The sequence below is a fragment of the Sparus aurata genome, chromosome 2, assembly GCF_900880675.1.
Source record: "Sparus aurata chromosome 2, fSpaAur1.1, whole genome shotgun sequence".
Classification (NCBI taxonomy): Eukaryota; Metazoa; Chordata; class Actinopteri; order Spariformes; family Sparidae; genus Sparus; species Sparus aurata.
In genome coordinates this window covers 16,728,379-16,745,575 of record NC_044188.1, presented here as the reverse complement: position 1 = coordinate 16,745,575, position 17,197 = coordinate 16,728,379, and the positions used below count along the sequence as shown (strand labels likewise).

General features: G+C 43.7%; 1 protein-coding gene across 7 annotated transcripts in view; it reads right to left on the bottom strand.

The window, feature by feature from the left end:
- grik4 (glutamate receptor, ionotropic, kainate 4) overlaps window positions 1-17,197 on the bottom strand; it is a 339,847-nt gene that overhangs the window by 94,022 nt on the left and 228,628 nt on the right. For all 7 annotated transcript variants that reach the window (XM_030406054.1, XM_030406044.1, XM_030406072.1 and 4 more), the window contains one exon: window positions 5,534-5,699. In XM_030406054.1, coding sequence (XP_030261914.1) covers window positions 5,534-5,699 — 166 coding nt within the window. The remainder of the gene's footprint in view (window positions 1-5,533; window positions 5,700-17,197) is intronic.

Here is a 17,197-nt window from a genome sequence, read left to right as displayed (position 1 = left end):
TCTTAAAGGTGTCCTACTTGTACTTGTAACAAACAAAATTTCTGTTTTACATTCAGTGTTTCTTCAAAGCATTGTGTGCATCCTTGAGGTCTAATAACAAACATGCTGAATGCATTTCCTCCTTCATAACTTATTCGCAAAGTCGTTTTTTTTTTTTGTTTACTATCCTGCAGTCGTCTCTTCCTTTCCTCATTTTCTTGGCACATCGACTGTAACTGCCACCTGAAGATTAGCGGAATAGTGTGAAACCCTGCAGAGTCAAACAAAACACAGATCGACTAGTAGGAAAAAAAAATACTCCATAGTGCTACTACAACCGCGCTGACATGTAGTCAGTTAACAACAGCGCAAATGCAATATATTTAATGTTTCACCTCGTCAGCTTCATTGATTGATGTAAATATTTGCTTATCCCGAATTTGAGGCCAGCGTCACCTCTCAAACAAGTTTGGACCGGGGGGCAAAAGCAGCCTGGGTGAGTTGTGTGATGCTCCAAAAACACCTGTTTGGAACGCTCCACAGGTAAAATGGTTGAGGAATGCTCAGTATCAAAGAGGGTCCTCAGAAGTATTAGATTACAAATGTGTGTTAGTAAGACCACTCTATCTCATTGGCATGGGCGACACATGGCTCCAGCTCTCTCTCTCAGGCACACAGATAAAGGTGAGGGGCTTTATCTGACATTCAAGCCGGGCAACCACTCATTTACCTTTCACATACTGTCACCACAGGATGCCACGCATGATTACACACACACACACACACACACACACACACACACACACACACACACACACACAGAGGCGCACACCTTTTTTTGCAAACACACAAAATACCCTGAAGCACACACTGCCACCACACAGAGGTCCTGGCAGTGCAAAAACATTAACCTGTTCATGAATCACAGCAGCTGAATATGAATTCCTTGACAGGCGGAGGTGAATAATACAAAAAGAAACCTTCGGTCACAGAAGGAGCTTTCAACACAGACCCAAAAGCCCCGATGACAGCCTAACATCACGATGACTCATCATTTAGCCTTGAGCAGTGTGTAAGGCCTCACTTTATGACTTTGCCTCTGTTGGGGCCGTCACTTTAAAACGCTGTAGACAAGATCATGTGTCAAAACACTCAAAGTATGCCCGAGCATATTCCTCTTCCCATTACGCCAAATAACCCTAAAAGTAGAGCCATCAATACTGACTATAATCCACCTGTCACTCGGTGGTGGCGCTGATCTAATCTGCTCCTGCTGATCATTCCTGTTCTCGCCACAAACAGCATTCATATTCATTCTTCATGTGGCATGCTGGAAGCCGCAAATGACTTATCCTGCAGAGAGCTTCATTTTTCGGCTTCTGAGCTTGAGTGGGATATTGCTGCATGAGGAACGGAAGAGCTAAAAAAAAAAAAAAAGGAAAGATAGATGCCTGGAGGAAAAGGCAAAAAGGTGAAGATAAGCAGCTTTTACCTGCAAGAACTTTCCCCAGCCACAAGGAATCTTGTGCAGCACTGAACATTTGTGATTGGTCAGATACAAGCTGCATTTTATTTGAACCACCAAACAAACCATTGTGCTTCGATACATCAACATGGAAAGACGGCAAACAAAAGATTGACCAATGTCAATGTTGACATCCAGGCCTATGTTCTGAGAACTTTTTTCGCTTTTTCATACCGAAGTGGACTAATTTTTTCAGACCATAGTGGAAACAACAACAGGTTTAAAGAGCCCAGTATGCCACAGTCAAATGACAAATGCCTCTCGACCACATAGCCATCAGAAGATGTTCGTTTGACGTATTCTTTTTTTCTGGTTTAATGTTCGACACAGATATGAAATCAGCCTAAATTCTTAACTTTTAAGATCTTAATCGTTTTGCTCAACCAAAGAGTAATACTGCACATTTGCAACTACGCTAACTCCACCGTGCTATGTTTTACATAAAGGGAACTTAACGCCAGTCGAACATAGACAGGAAGGAGAAAGAACAAAAAAGCAAGCATTTAGCTGATGTCTAAAACCTGAGAAGATTGAAATAATTGAAAAAACTGGGAACAAAAAGGAAAGCAAAGAGAAAAAAATTAAGACAAACCAGAAAAAGACAAGAAACAAATTAAGAACACAGGGAACACACAAGGAATGGGGAACAGGCACAGGAACACTAAGAAGCGTATGAGGTGCAGGTAGAGAGACACTGAACTGGGCAGTGCTGATGAGGCTGATGTGAGACAGGAGCACACGAGGGAAACAGAACACTGGGAACACAGGTGAGCGAGAGGTGAAAAAAGTGACAAGAAACAAGAAGATGTGACAACAAAATAAAACTAAAATAAAAGGAAATCAACACACCAAAAAAGCAAAAACCATGAAACACCCACTCTCCTTTTCAGGGCATTCAAAGACAACTGCTCAGTGAGAATCTCTTAAAACCATACACTGCTGCTTTCAACTGCCCGACCAACGTCACCTTCTCTACTGACGCGTCTTCCTCCCCCACCAGGATCATGAGTAGCTACGGTGTAATTACTATCATCAAAGTCAGAAAGACCAGCCCCTGTAGTTACTATGTTCCTGTCATTCTTACACCTTTGAATACATTCCCGCACACAAGTCATTGAGCACCTGAGTAATGGTAGTGACAGGTTAGTGATGGCATTAACGCAAAGTTACTATAAGTGTGAAATATGGAGAGCCAGTGGGTCTGTAATGGAAAGATGTACCTGAATAAATGACACAGGAAAGCCATCAGAACCAGAGAAAAGAGGCAATCACGTAGCATGAGGTGCTCCATCAATGGAAAGATCCTAGTGGAAACTTGACTCAACAAGAGGTAGAAGTGTTTTTCCCTCTTATAGCTGCAGTGGAACAATGCAGTGAGCTGAAATGGCAAACCCTGCTCACACTGTGCCTATCAAAGGTGGGGGAAAAAAATGCTCTGCAAGCATTTGAGACCCACTGTTCTGTTGAACTTAGAAATCCTGTACCTGCACTGCAGCTCCAGTTAAACTTCAGAGCTGATTGGATGTTCCCTTTCAGCTTAGTGACAGCTGCACCAATCTCCTCACTAATGAAAGTGCACCGCTGTAGCACAGTGCCAGGGAGTGTGGGGACAGCATGCGTAAGATTGTGTGTGGTTTGCACTACAGGGAAATTCTGTGCATGCATTTTAGTGTGTGTGTGTGTTTGTGTCTCTTTTCATTTACCAAAGGCCACAGCCACACGACATGTGGGGCCACCTAGCAGAGCCAAAACTACGTGGACGGTTTTCTGGGCAAATGTTACAGTACTGCGGCTGATACTGCCATCGATATCGGAGGTTAGCTAGATTAATGTCCGTCCTGGTGTGCACCATGCCTTTGGGCACAGCTCCACCTCCATCCTTGCCTCCTCAGCCATGGCTGGAAAATATTCATGAATTGGCCACGCTCTATTAGGCTGTCACTGGCTCGGGTGATTAATGAGGCCGGCACATGTGGACGAGCCACCGACAGCCGGCTGCCAACCGACCAACTGACTGCGTGAGCCGACAGAGAAGGGGAGGGGAGGGCCGGCCCTGCGCGAGCCGGAGCCAAAGTCGAATGGGTTTCGGCTGATGCGATTGCTGAACCCAGACCTTTACACACACACACGCAGACACGGATACAAACACACACAAAAACTGGGCACTCTGCCATCTGCTGCATTTTCTATTGAATGAATGGGGGTCATATGAGAGGGTGCAATCAATACGGCCACGTCATTTCCCGGACCGTCTCCCTCTTGTAGCAAATGCATAATCCCAACTCAATCGCTGCATTTCTCCTCGCCTCTCTTTCTCAGACTCACCTTGGTATCTCCTATCTCCCCCTCTCCTCATTTAATTTCTTTTCATTTCATTTAATTTCCTTTCCAGTCCTCTCTTAGCCCACTGACACAGAATAAAAACCTCCCGCACACCCACACAACCGGAGGGAGGAAGAAGAGTAATGTTAAATGAGTTTCTTTTCTCCAAACTTGCCAATATTAAAGTCAGAGGGTGCCTAAAAGGGCTGACTTGTTATCACTGTTCTCGCCAGAGCTGTATTAATCAACTGTCTGTGGAATAAATGTCACAGAAACAGGATCTGGGCCCTGAAACAGAAGAATGACTGACAGGTACAGGAACACCTGAAAGTGAAAACAACTAATGATATATTTCGGACCATTGCTGTAATGGGTTTGTCTAGTGAGATTTAGTTAAACTAAGATTGAATACACAATTCAACTAATTCTTCCAAGCAACATTTTCCAATTTCTGCAAATTCAGACAGCAATTTCGGGCAGCAATCCTCATATTATTGACATGCAGAAACACAGGTTTTGGCTTAATACATGAAGCATTCTAGGGACAAATGTTGTCGTAAGGGTTATGAATGAAAGGAGACTCCAACGTAAAGTCCAAGAGACAGTCAAAGAGAAAGTTAAAAGGCAGAAGAACTGAGAATGGAGATAGGCAGGGTGGGCGGTTCAAAGTGGCTCATTGCCATCTCTGGCTGTCTGACACTCGGTTGATGTCTCAAGCTTATTTCCTTCCTTCAAAGCCTGGTGCTGATTAGGAAAAGGTTAGCGGGTGCCACTCAGGGTCACAGTGCCTTTGTCTGGGGAGTTGTAATTACTGCTCGTCGGACTACAGGAGGGTGGGAACAGGCCATGATTTAATCTTCCTCTCTATTTACGAAAATAACTTCCCTAAGGAAGATTTTCGAGCTTTTTTTGAGGTCATACGCTTTAGTATCTTTAGAATCTAACGAGCGCCTTCAACAAGGAGGCGGTCAAATCATTGGTGGATGTGGCTTTGAACTCCATCCTCGTTCTCTTACATCTGTTTTTAAGGTGCGTCTTGAGCATCAGCAAGCCGTGGTTCGTATCAAACTGAGACGACAGCATACACATGACACACTTACACGTGCTATTGACTGATTTTGAACTTTCTGCCTAAAGGACAACACAATTTCATACTGTTTCAATTTGTTTATATTTGGCGGACCCTGCCACCTTTCTAGCTTCAGACAGTGTTCTTATTTTTCCCTGAGAACAGCTTGTTTTTCCAATAATGGAAAAAAATCCACATTTGTGAGTTTGTGCTATTACTTCATTAATATTGTAAATAAAAACAAAATTGAGTTTGAATTTCTTTTCCAAAACTACATAGTGCCCCTTTTTAAATTAAGGATGATCGTGACTTTGAAGTAGAGAAAGGATTCCGCATGGATGTCATTTATTTTTGGATGCAGTTGTCGTGCACGCTACTGTGAGGGAGCTGTAGCTGTGGAGAGCAGCAGCTGCTTCAGATGGGAGCGTGTCACAGGGTGAGATGTTGATAAGCGCTGCATCTGTTGTCAGAGCGCAGTCGGCATGCGTGTGAGAAGCTTATGCACGCTAACACGTGTTAAAGGATGCCAGACATTAAACAAAAATGTTTGCACTTTGTCGGAAAGTCGTGCAAGCGCTCTCCCCAGGTGTGGATCTTTGCGTGCTGTGTCGTGGGGGGGGTGTGAACGCTGTACTCACAGTCAGCCTGTGCACAGATGAGGCAGGCGGTGGTGCTGTTAAAGAAGGTGAGGAGGCCGGCCACAGCCAGGCTGATGTCGGTGTTGGTCGGCCTCAGGTCCAGAGTGGTGAAGCGGGGGAACTGAACCTTCAGGATGTCCTCTGGAGCCACCTTGACATAGGGCACCTGCACAGAGACATTTCACATTCATTTTTCAGGTTTAAAAATTCAGTCAATTCAATTCAAATGTCTGCAGACGGGACAACCTTAAAAAAAAGAAAAAAAAGAGAGAGAGAAAAACAAGAGAGGATGTGGGTGTGAGCTGCGGAATAGAAATAGTATGATGCCAGCAGACAGCCAGAAGACAAAATGTCTCTGTAGAGATCGGTTCTGATATATCGTGTAGATAACCCAGGGGTCCATGGTAATGTGCATATTCAGAATACACATCATAATTTACAGTGACTGAGGCACTAAGGCTCCCATAAAGTGTAAGTGTGGTTCAAAAAACATATTTTTGTTCCGCCTGCATGAACAAGCTCTTGTTAAAGGAATCTTCAGTATGACACCCCCTCACCCACTGTTACAAAACATTTGTTTACCTGGCTTACCATGGAGCAGCTCAACTGTGTGTCTCAGTTGACACTTTCATATCACACATTGGCAAAAACACACACACACACACACACACACACACGTTCAGACTAAATATCACATATTTCTGTTTCACCGAATGAGCTGAGTAATGTGATTATGTTTTGGGGACGATTATCGATGCTGCTATAGGATTATCACACAAGAAAAAAACCCAGAAGTCATTATTACTGTTCTTTCTATCTGTTGTTTATTCCACTCAGCTAGAAAAAGTCAAAACAATCTAAGACTATGAGCTATACTTTTCCTGCACTGTTACTTACACCCTAATTGGGAGAAGTGGCTTTGTACTCCAGCAGAAGAAATAAAAATGCTGAAAATGAGATTCAAGTGCCAACTCTCAGCTCTAATTTGAGTGTGGTTCCATCCGCATAAGATGTAGAGTGAAGGAGTTTTAGTACTTTGTAGACAAAGTTGCCCAATTTCAAGAGGACAAAACTAATTGGACTCTCAAACATATACTTAAATAAGTACATAAAGTAGGGGTGCAACGATCCTATATTAAGATCGGATATCGGCCGATATTGACAAAACATCTGGATCTGGGATCGGAAAAATGAACAGATCCGCAGGCCGATCCAGTTTTTTTTTCTCCGTCGCAGCACATCCTACGTTATTCGTCAGCGTTAGTGTGTCGCATGCTGGAAGACCACTAGTTGTTGTTTGACCAACTTTTTATTACTTTATTCTCGGGTTCAGCTGCTATGTTTTATTTTGTATTCTTGTTTGCAGGATGTTGCACTTACTCACGTCACATTTCTCCGCTGATTAGCTAGTAGCCCTGCCATCAGTTGTTAGCCTCACCGATCAGCTGTTAGCCTAGCAACGCTTACTTTCAAACCGACGTACTCAATACTCTGTGGGCTGTCCATCGTTACTCCGTTGGTCCTCCCTCCACCACAACCTCAGGGTTATTCACCGCCGGGCTGCTTTGTCTCCTCCTCTGCTGCTGCGGTCTCCCCAGCTTGCAGCGATGTTGGATGGTCGCTACTTCGCTGTTGCTGGTGGGGTCTTCAGGTGTTCAGCACAGGAGCACCTGGACCTCTGCTGTCACTTCACCCCAGGCTCCATCACTTGGATTGGATCTCTTGGTCTCCTGCGTTGTCCCCGCTGTGTGCACGGAGCCTCAAGACGCTAGTTTGTACACGGACGTTGCTACTGACTTCGGCGCTAGTGTTCCCTCCGTGCTGACTGACAGGCGCTCCATTTATTCTTTGTTTTGTTTGTTCCACTTTGTTAAGTGTCTTTGGGTACCCTGCCAGGCGCTATGTAAATTGAATGTATTATTATTATTATTATTATTATTATTATTATTATTATTATTATTATTATTATTATTATTATTATTATTATTAATGTTACACATGTTTACAATGTTTAGTATATGTTTGATTATTTTGTCTTAGTTAGGAAAGTCTGGTGCCTTTAGTCTCTTCCACATGGTATAAGGTGGACGTTATACAGTTTATTATTAATTCAACAACAGTATCGGGTCGGTATCGGGTATCGGCAGATACACAAAGTCCAGGCATCGGTATCAGTATCGGGATTGAAAAAGTCAGATCGGTGCATCCCTAACATAAAGATACCTTCCTCAACTGACACAAGTGCTCAGTTGGACTAAGGTCATGTGATAACCTGAATGGTCATGGATATTCAACATTTGGCCATACGAATACATGTATATAACAGATTAATGTCCGACTACAATGTCCTATAACAGGGGTACTCAAATACAAATCTTAAAGGGCCACAAAGATTTTTTTCAATGACTCAAAGGTCCATGTATTGAGGTCGGCCAGGCCACATGCAATAATACTGTAATATTCAAAACAAAATGTCCTTTTCATTCTAAACAACAAAATACGAACAAAAATAAAATGTAATTTCCATTTTAACATAAATCAAAATACATAGTTGAATATTTCCTCTTTTTGTTTGCCTTCAGACATTGTGTCCATCACTTCATCATGCATTATTTTATTTCATTGTGACATAGATGTGACAAGAATCCTGCTTGCAGCTTGATATGACGATTTCAGTGCATTTATTTGTGTTGTGCTTATCTCTGAATTTTGAGGAAATGTCTCTTCAAAATTCTTATGCTTCGTCTCATAATGCAGTTTCAAACTGGAAATCTTCATCACAGCTTCTCCTGGCATATTGTAACGCCCCTTGTGGACTGTGGCGCAATGACTCTTGGGTATTCTGTTGGTGTTGGTGTAATTATGATTTGTGAAAGTGTTTGTGAATAAGATGATATGTAAGATGGTTGTGGGTTAATTCACGTCATTTGTTCTTTGATTAAATGATGTTGAGTTTTAACAAGGATGATACAAATTTTGGCACCGTGAGTGAAAGGGTGTTTGCCGGGAGGAACTCCCCGTCCGTTACGCTACAGGTGATAAAGTATGATGAGACTTGCTAAAACATGTTAAACATCGTAAGTGTGTGTCACTGCTGCGCTGTCAGATCCGTGAGTTCTGTCCTGGTTTGAGGGAGAATGAATAGAAGTTTTAAGTTCTTACTTCTATAAGTTGCCGATTCTCACTGTCCACTTTATTATAGCAGTTTACTTGGAACACGCCATTTCAATCTCTTGCCACTGGCAAAATGTGAATACGTGAACTGCTCCGAAATCAAAAGTGAAAGTTAAAAGTTGCGATCACAGCGGTGAGTGACCCAGTTGTCTTTGTATCGTTGGCATGGAGACAAGTCCCGGTGTACACGTGCTGACCCAAACAAAACACATGGTGAAGGAATAACAGTACGGGGGCCACAAACAGGAGGCCGGCGGGCCGGATGCGGCCCGGGGGCCGCCTATTGAGGACCGCTGTCCTATAATATTCCTGACAGGCCTCATTAGTAGTCCTGCCTTTATTTTCGTTACTTTGTGACATCACACACTGTCACCATGTCACAGATTTGCATAATGTATGCCTAGTGGCCAGTTTGGAACGTGATTCAACACAGCTGCTTAAAGAGACAGGAGCTAAAACAGTGTTTCAGACAGAAGGAGAATAATGTGCTGCAGCACTGAACAGTTTGAGAAAACTGATGTACTTTTGAGCACTAACGTAAACCAATGTAAACCTATTCAAGTAGTAACCCCAAATACAGTGTTTCCTCTACATTCTAGCCGCCGCTCCTTCAAATTTCTCTTTTTTTTTTTAAAATTGTCGCAAATACACCACCGCCGCATCATATCTCCACCTTCACAGCAGAGTCCTGCACTGGGTCGGGTGTCGCGAGTGCTGAGGTAAACTAGATAACTATCTTGCTCAGTATCTACTCTTTGGAGTAGATCCCCCTCCTCCCCCAAGAACTTACCAGTGCCATCGACGTTAATTACTCGCGAGAGCGCGTCTTTGAAAGTGACATCACGGCAAGCACCTGGGCACCAGGTCTGAGAGTCAGAGGAGTGTCATCTTGAAAATAGGGCAACGACTCACGGAGAAAAGGTAGACTTATTAGCTTAAGAAAACTTATAATAGATTTTATATGGGCCCGGTGCCAACTCAACTCAGTGTTGCTAACGTGAGTAAACTAATTGATAGCATTAAGCGAATATATACATGCCATGATGTAACTGCTGTCTGCATTTTCAGATGAGCTTGTTCAAATATTTCTCAAAACCCAGAAAAATTCATTGTTCTGAGCCTGGGTGCAATCTTTGCCACTGATTCTACAGCCCCATCAAGAAATTATTATTTATTGTTATATTTTTTATTTCATTTTATTGTTGTATTTTTGTTATTATTTTTTATTTTTACATTCAGCCTTTAAAAAGCCCTTTTCCATGCCAGCCATTCAATAAAAAGGGGGATTATGCTGGGCATAAAAGTAAAATCTGCAGTCAAGTGTCATTTGTTTACACCACCACGGCTCCCCGGAGAGCCTGCCCCCGCTGCTGAAAAAAATCCTAGAGGAAACACTGAAATAGAACAGCCTGAAAATGAGCTCCTTTAAAAGCCTTAATCATAGTGGCTAAATTGTAAAAAGACTAATCATTAACAAAGCCAACATGTTTTGACTGACGAGTCTCTATCAGGGCTCCAAAAAGCTAAAGAAAAAAGTGAAAAGGAAAAAGAAAATGTAGCACTGTAAAATTATGTTGTCATTAGTGTATAATTACCTGACCTGTGGGTCCTCTTCCACCGAGTCTGCCATGTTGCACTTCGACAGTAGCCGAGACCAAAAACTGAAACTCGCTTTAACAAGGGCCTTTGTGTTTTCAGTGGCTACCGTAGAGGAGGGTGAGACGAGGGGGGATCATTTGGTTGCAATCTATGCTGCTGAATGCCAGTAAATCCTACGCACTCGAACTTTAATTCCATATCCTTACACGCTCAGTAATAAACAATACACTTCAAATTAAAGTGAATCATACACTGACTATCAAACTGGGAAAATAAACACATAACAGAGCATGAAATCAGGCTGCATGAGTTTTGCCGGTAGTCGGAGCAAAGACCAGACACGAGGAGTAAGTAAAAGACAGCCAGCCAAGCCTTCAGGAAAAATCAATAAATACAAGACTCCTCCATCCCAGCCCCAATGTGCGGCGTACAATCTTCAGTGAGATTGATTCACAGCGTTGATTTGCTGTGGCCAAATAAATATCTTTATTCCTCAGATGCCTCTAATGAAGTCATCATACCGACCCCACTGCACAACAGGTATGTCCGACACAGGCTGTCTGAAGGGAGGTTAAGTACACTGCAGCTGACCTTGCAGCCTTCAACGTTCCCTGAGCACGGCATCAAATCCGGACTGGAGCTACCTACAAATCTGCTGAACTTCAGGAAAGTCATAAATTACATTCCACCTCAATTCAAAATCCATCTGTTTCCCTTCAACGAAAAAAATCCATCTCTGCTTCACCTGTTCTCCATGCGATGATGTGAACAGATACATGCTGCCGGGGCTTACAACAGAGAGAAGGAAGGTGTGAGAGAGCGCGGTAGGTGTCGGGGTAGGTCAGCTGGCCGAGGCATTGCGGCAGAGCGCAGTGGGGCTTGAAGGGGATGCGGGAGGACACGCTGGGTCCGAGAGGAGGAACAGGGAAGGGAGCCTCTTCATCATGGCAGATTGCCTGTCCGTGTGGTTCCCAGCGCCTACACATTGCTTCCCATAGCCCCTCGATTGGTTTTCCATTCCTGCCCATCAGGGTGTAATGGAGTCCCTGGGTGTCTGGATGGATGGAGGTGCGGCCGCTGCTGACAGCCCCTGCTGGAGCACCATTCTATCCTCTGAAGGAGTCCTAAAACTTGGGTAATCACTGTACGCCACACTGGGGAAATGTGGCCCTCTCCAGGTGTGTCCTTCATCTTCCCTGTCGCATTCGACAATTTCTCACCCCCCCTTTTCTCATTTTTGTCCCCTTCCTCTCCGAGATCGTTTACTCGTTTTTTTCCACTTGACCCCTCTTCCCTTACAGCACTGCGGACTGGTGCTATACTCGACCCCTTTTCACTTTAAAATAACGTGCTTCGATAGGCTGTATCATATGCGGCAGCAGGGGGTTGCTTGGAGAGAAGCTCACACAAACGGGCATATTTACATGCATGCACACACAGATACGTACACTTTGTCCTTTCCCAGCTTACTGGCCCGTTGGACACCATAGCTAGAAGCGCTGGCATCTCTGGGGAATTATTTGGCTCTGATTCTTGATTTATCATCAAATTCCACAGCATGCAGCCTCCATTCATACGGCAAATATGTAACCAGGCATCCTGATTCTTTCCCCAATAAATAGTTTATGGAAACATTTCATCAACATGCATTTTTTTTTTCACATGGAAATGAACTTAACCTGCAATTCTTCTCATTTTATTTTAGATGTTGTGTTGGTACGCTAAAAGTAGCTTACATCAAGGCCTAGCAATCAAGAGAGGATCTTATCAATCCATCATGCCTAAACACATCACCCCGCCCCCAGTATGAGCAATATGATTAATTGGATGTTAAACAGCAGGAGTCACCATCCTCCTTATGTGCTAAAGTGACAAAGTGTTTTGAATCAAGACCCGAGTTAAACAGGGGTACTCCAAGCAAAGAAAATCAATCTCCACATTACCAGCAGCAAGTTGTCAGCCACATCAAAGTCGCTTGCCAGACTCCTTATCTGCAACAAACAGCTAGTATCAGTCACTCTGCAGGTCGATTAATCCCGAAAATAAAAACAGAAAATCTTTCCTACATGTGTCTTTGCAGGGCACAGCTTCAAAGACACCGAACCAAACAGCTGCAGCATGTTCAGTGCAGCTCTGCAGGAAACTCACAAGTTTGCCATGCCAGCAATCCTGAGCACTAATCCACTTGGAGTCAATTAAATGCCAAACTGGCACATTTTGTCACAAATTATGATTTGCAGATTTACTGTAATGGCATTCTTTGTTTGGGTTTGTGGTAATTGTTAACGCTAATGTTAATTATAATGTTATCAACTTCTGGGAGAAAATGAACGACAAATGTAACTGATAACATGCCAGTTATTCTTTCTCAGCAGTCAGAAACCAAAATAGAGCTAACAGGAGAGTGAATAATGGACTTACCAACTTCCATCAATTGAGAAACAAGACTCTACGTCTGCTTGATGTCAAAAGAGGCTGTGTGCTTACAGGTGATAAGAGGTCAGTGTTGGGTTCCTGACTAATTTCCAACTAGGGTCCAAATCCTTTAATGTTGTTTTAAAGGTGCAATATGTAAGAGCTGGCCTCCTGTCGCATATCACTAGAATAACTGCTGGCTTCTGTAGCTGTGGTTAGCAAGTTAGCTCTGTTAGCTGTGTATGTAGTGATCCAAACTGGGATCTTGGGCCATCGTGGGAGTGTTGTTGTTAACAACCCTAACACATGAATGCTGGACAGGAAAGTTGTGTGCACATGCATGTGAGTATAACTTGTGTTTATGGTTGTTTTGTTCCTCAGCGAACTTGAATTGTCATGCGGGAAAAATGTTCCCGCTGTTTACAAATATTCTTGTCACAAATTAGTTTATTGCAATATTTTTAGTGCAGGCAGTAGTGCAGTTTTGCCAAAGTTAATCTTTTTTAGCTACGGCACAGGAAATTATTAGAGGCAATGTAAACAACACGAAGCTACTAGTAAAAAAGCTGTAACTCAAAATTAGAAGGAAGTGTCTTTATAAAAGCATCTACTCAGGGCCGCAGCAATATAGGTGTGGGCGTGAAACTAATTGCATTTGAAAAGTGTGAGGGGAAGGAAATCTCAGGCAAACAACAAAGCCCAAGGTAACCACTCCGCTTTTAATAATCTGGTGGCTTCACTGTAAATAGAACTAAATACCATGGCGACTGCAGCGGAGTAACACAGGTGAGCGCCGGGGGAATGACAGGTGGGTGAGGAGAAGGAGCCAGAGCGCAAGCGAAAGACGGAGAGAGGAAGAGAGCCAGGAGGACGATAGGGAGACACTGACAGTCCAACTGACAGAAGAAGAGGGCAATGAAGTGAGCCACATAGAGGCTGAGATGCTAGGAAATGATACAGGACAGAAAGAGAGTGAAACAAAATCACATAACAGTCATAAACGGAGAGTGAGGGATGGCAAAGGGGCGGCAATCAGCGCTCATTAAGTGGTCTCATTGAATTTAGAAGTGTAAAATTAGATTCTGTTGTCAAACGCAATCTGTCTCATGTTTGCCCTTTTATTGGTTCATTTCTCAAGACATGCACTTTCAGGGGATCCAATAACAACATAAGCATTTAGCTCTGTTATTGTTTGGTCTCTGTGGGCTACAGATACATTTAAAGTTAAAGTATTGTGGCTCTCATTTATTATTTAGGAGGCGCAGCACTTATTTGCTATTAAACCAGGAAGTCATAAAAAAGTTGTTTATGCTGCATTCATTATGTAATGATCACAGCTGAGTATTGTATTTCAATACTTCAGGTTAACTGAAATATGTCTCTGGAGCATCAAGACCATCGAAGTACCATCGAAGTTCACATCAAATATCATGTCAGACTCTGCATTAAAAAGAGGCACTATTATTGGCAGTGGTTTTAGGAGGTAAACAGTGATCAGGAACGCATACATATTCTCTGAATTTGTTGGCTGAAAGTCCATCCGTCCATTCATCCCTCCACCATTTCCTTCCACTTATCCAGGGGTCAGGGGTCGTAGTGACAGCAGAGTAAGCAGGGTATTTCAGACATTCCTCTTCTTAGAAACATGTTTCCAGCTCCTCCTGGGGGATCCCAAGGCCAGTCTCCTCCCAGTTGGAGGTGCCCAGGAGGCATCTTAATCAGATGCCTGAACCACCTTCAGGTGCGGCTCCTACGCTCCCTCCAGATATCCAAGCTCCTCACCCTATCTCTAAGACTGAGTCCAGTCCACGGTGGAAACTTATTTTGGCCACTTGTATCCACAACCTAATTTTTCTGGTCACTGCCCCGAGCTCATGACCATAGGAGCGTTAGAAAATAGATTGACTGGTAAAACGAAAGCTTTTTACATCTGGCTCTGCTCCCTCTTCACCAAAACTAAAATGCCCACTGTACAGCTAACATGGCACCAAACTGCCCGTCCATCTCAGGCTCCAGTTTCTCATTGTTTGGTAACATGACCCATACATACATAGTTTTGTTAACTTATTCTCTGATTTGATATTCATTATGGTTAGACGTTTCCTAAACTTTCAGCCAAAAATTCCTGAGTAGGTTTTAGATTTGGTACTGAGGACAAGAAAGCATATTAGAACTTTCAAGTCTGACCCAGCCCTTTTATTGACGAGCAAAGAAACGTCACCACAAGGCCCAGAAAGGCTCAACTCTGTCCCTTGTTTGAGTGTGTGTGCGTCACATAAACTGAGTCCTGCTCAGTCTGGCTCGGTGTGAGCTCTGAATGTCCGTATATGTGTATGTGTGTGTGTGTGTGTGTGTGTGTGTGTTCCCTGCAGTGTGACAGAAAGGCTGGCAGGTCCGCAGACAGGGGTTTGACAGGCGTTTAATGAGGAAGCTCTCACAGGACACAGTCATACACTCTTGCACACACAGTGAGCAGTGGGGGAAAAGGAGGTACCTTTTGTTTGGCAGCGAAAATACCTCAACCCAATTACAACATGCTTACAATATACTTGCGTTAATTACACTGAGATTGCACTCAGATTAGCTGTTAAGACGACGAATAAAATGAAGCAGCACATTTTCAAACACACGAGTCGGTGATGCGCTGCTTGTTGGGAACAGCCATTGCTTTGTACAAGCTTACCAGCAACCTCCGATAACCCCTCTTCAATGGAAAATGCTAAATTACATTCAAGAAGAGTGGTTTTCAAATTTGACCGGGCATTATTGAGGAGACCACTGCTCCGAGCTGGAGTGGAGGTGAAAGCTAATTTCCCTTCCATCCAGTTAAACAAGCTCTGGGTTGCCTCGGTTGTTGAGCTGACAAGAGCCCGAGTCGTTCTGCTACCTGTCCATTCTGAACCTATCAGCAGCCTGTCGGGAGGGGGTTCCTACTGAGGGGAGGTGAAGAGGAGGTGGATGTGCAGTAGTGCCATATGGAGAGCAGAGATATAATGAGCAACTACATCTGTTGGCTTGGACTCAGAGGGACAGCAGAACAAAACTGTTTAATAAAGTATTGCCGCACTTTTATGGGTCTTGGAACACGTATGGCACGGCTGTGGGAAAGTTAGCTTTAGCACGGTTCATCAGTGTTTGAAGTGACTCATTTACATTTCGTGTGTTGACCTGGCTATCAATTAGCATACAACACATGCTTGGCAGAAAAACTGAACTGCCCTTGAAAACACTTAGCGCTGTGGCCAAGTGGACGGCAGCCATTCAGCATCAGTGAGCTGAATACAAGGTTAGCCGAAGCCAGACGGAGAGCAGTTCATTTAGCATCAAAATATGGACCTAGCTAATCAGTTTGGAGATCATCACATGTAGAAAACCCGACCAATAGTGGATCACCAAGTATGACGCCTGGCCGGATGTGGCCCGCTGCAAGCCAGAGAATTATGTTGGCCACTGAGCATTAGAGAACAGATGCTGTTGGAGACATTGTCCATCAGTCAGCACGTGTGATGCCAAGGCTGGAATGCCGGAGTGGAGTTGGCAAGGATGGTGTTGCAGGGTGGCAGGAGATGGAGGAGGGCAGGTGGTAGTCTATTATGTCTACCTGATCCACTTTCGAACCAAAAGGTTTGTGGGGGATTTGGGACACCAGCTGTTGGCATTCGGAAAGGCGGGAAAAAAAGTCCCCTAGGAGAGAAAGGGATGAGATGAGACACTGGCGACAGGAGAGTGTCAACTCCGCCCTACCAACAAATCTCCATCCCCAGCTCCAGCCCATGCGGCCAGATCTCTATTTGTGGCAGTAATGATCCTGCATCAGGTCCCTGTGGTCAGAGCAGAAGCAAGGCCAGTGATAAAGATGAAGTGGGCTGCGGATCCCATGGTGCCTTTTAGGCAAGTGGAACATTGACCACGAGATCTCTATCTCATTGATCAGCCAGTTCAGAGAGAAAAAAAGTTCCTTTCCTCCAGAGAGGCTTGTTCCCCACTCCACTGCTCTATTTCAGAGCAAATGAAAAAAGAAAGAAATGCTTTAAAACTCTGCTGGCTTTTTTTTTTTTAACAGGCTGTGGTGGTATTATATTAAGCAGCGAGGATAAAAGAGAAACTTCCAATTCAGTCTGGGGAACTGTCGCAAGCACAACCTACCTGATTAATATGGTTTTAAATGCCCACTGCTCCATCAAGCATACAAAAACCCTGTTTGTATTGTTGCATCAAAAATCTTCTATAGAGAGCCCTGATTGGAAAAAGTGGACTTAATCCATTTCCGGGAATCTAGCCAAATGTTTGACTTGCACAACCCCGACAATGCACAGCTCCACTTTACACAACAAAACTGGCAAACAGTTGGCCAAGAAATCTTGAAGAACCTGGCTTCTGAACAGAACACAAACATGTTAATGGGAAGACAAATGACTCAATGTTCTTGATGAGTCTCGGTTCACAGAGCGAAAACAGGAAGCATTAATTCAGTGA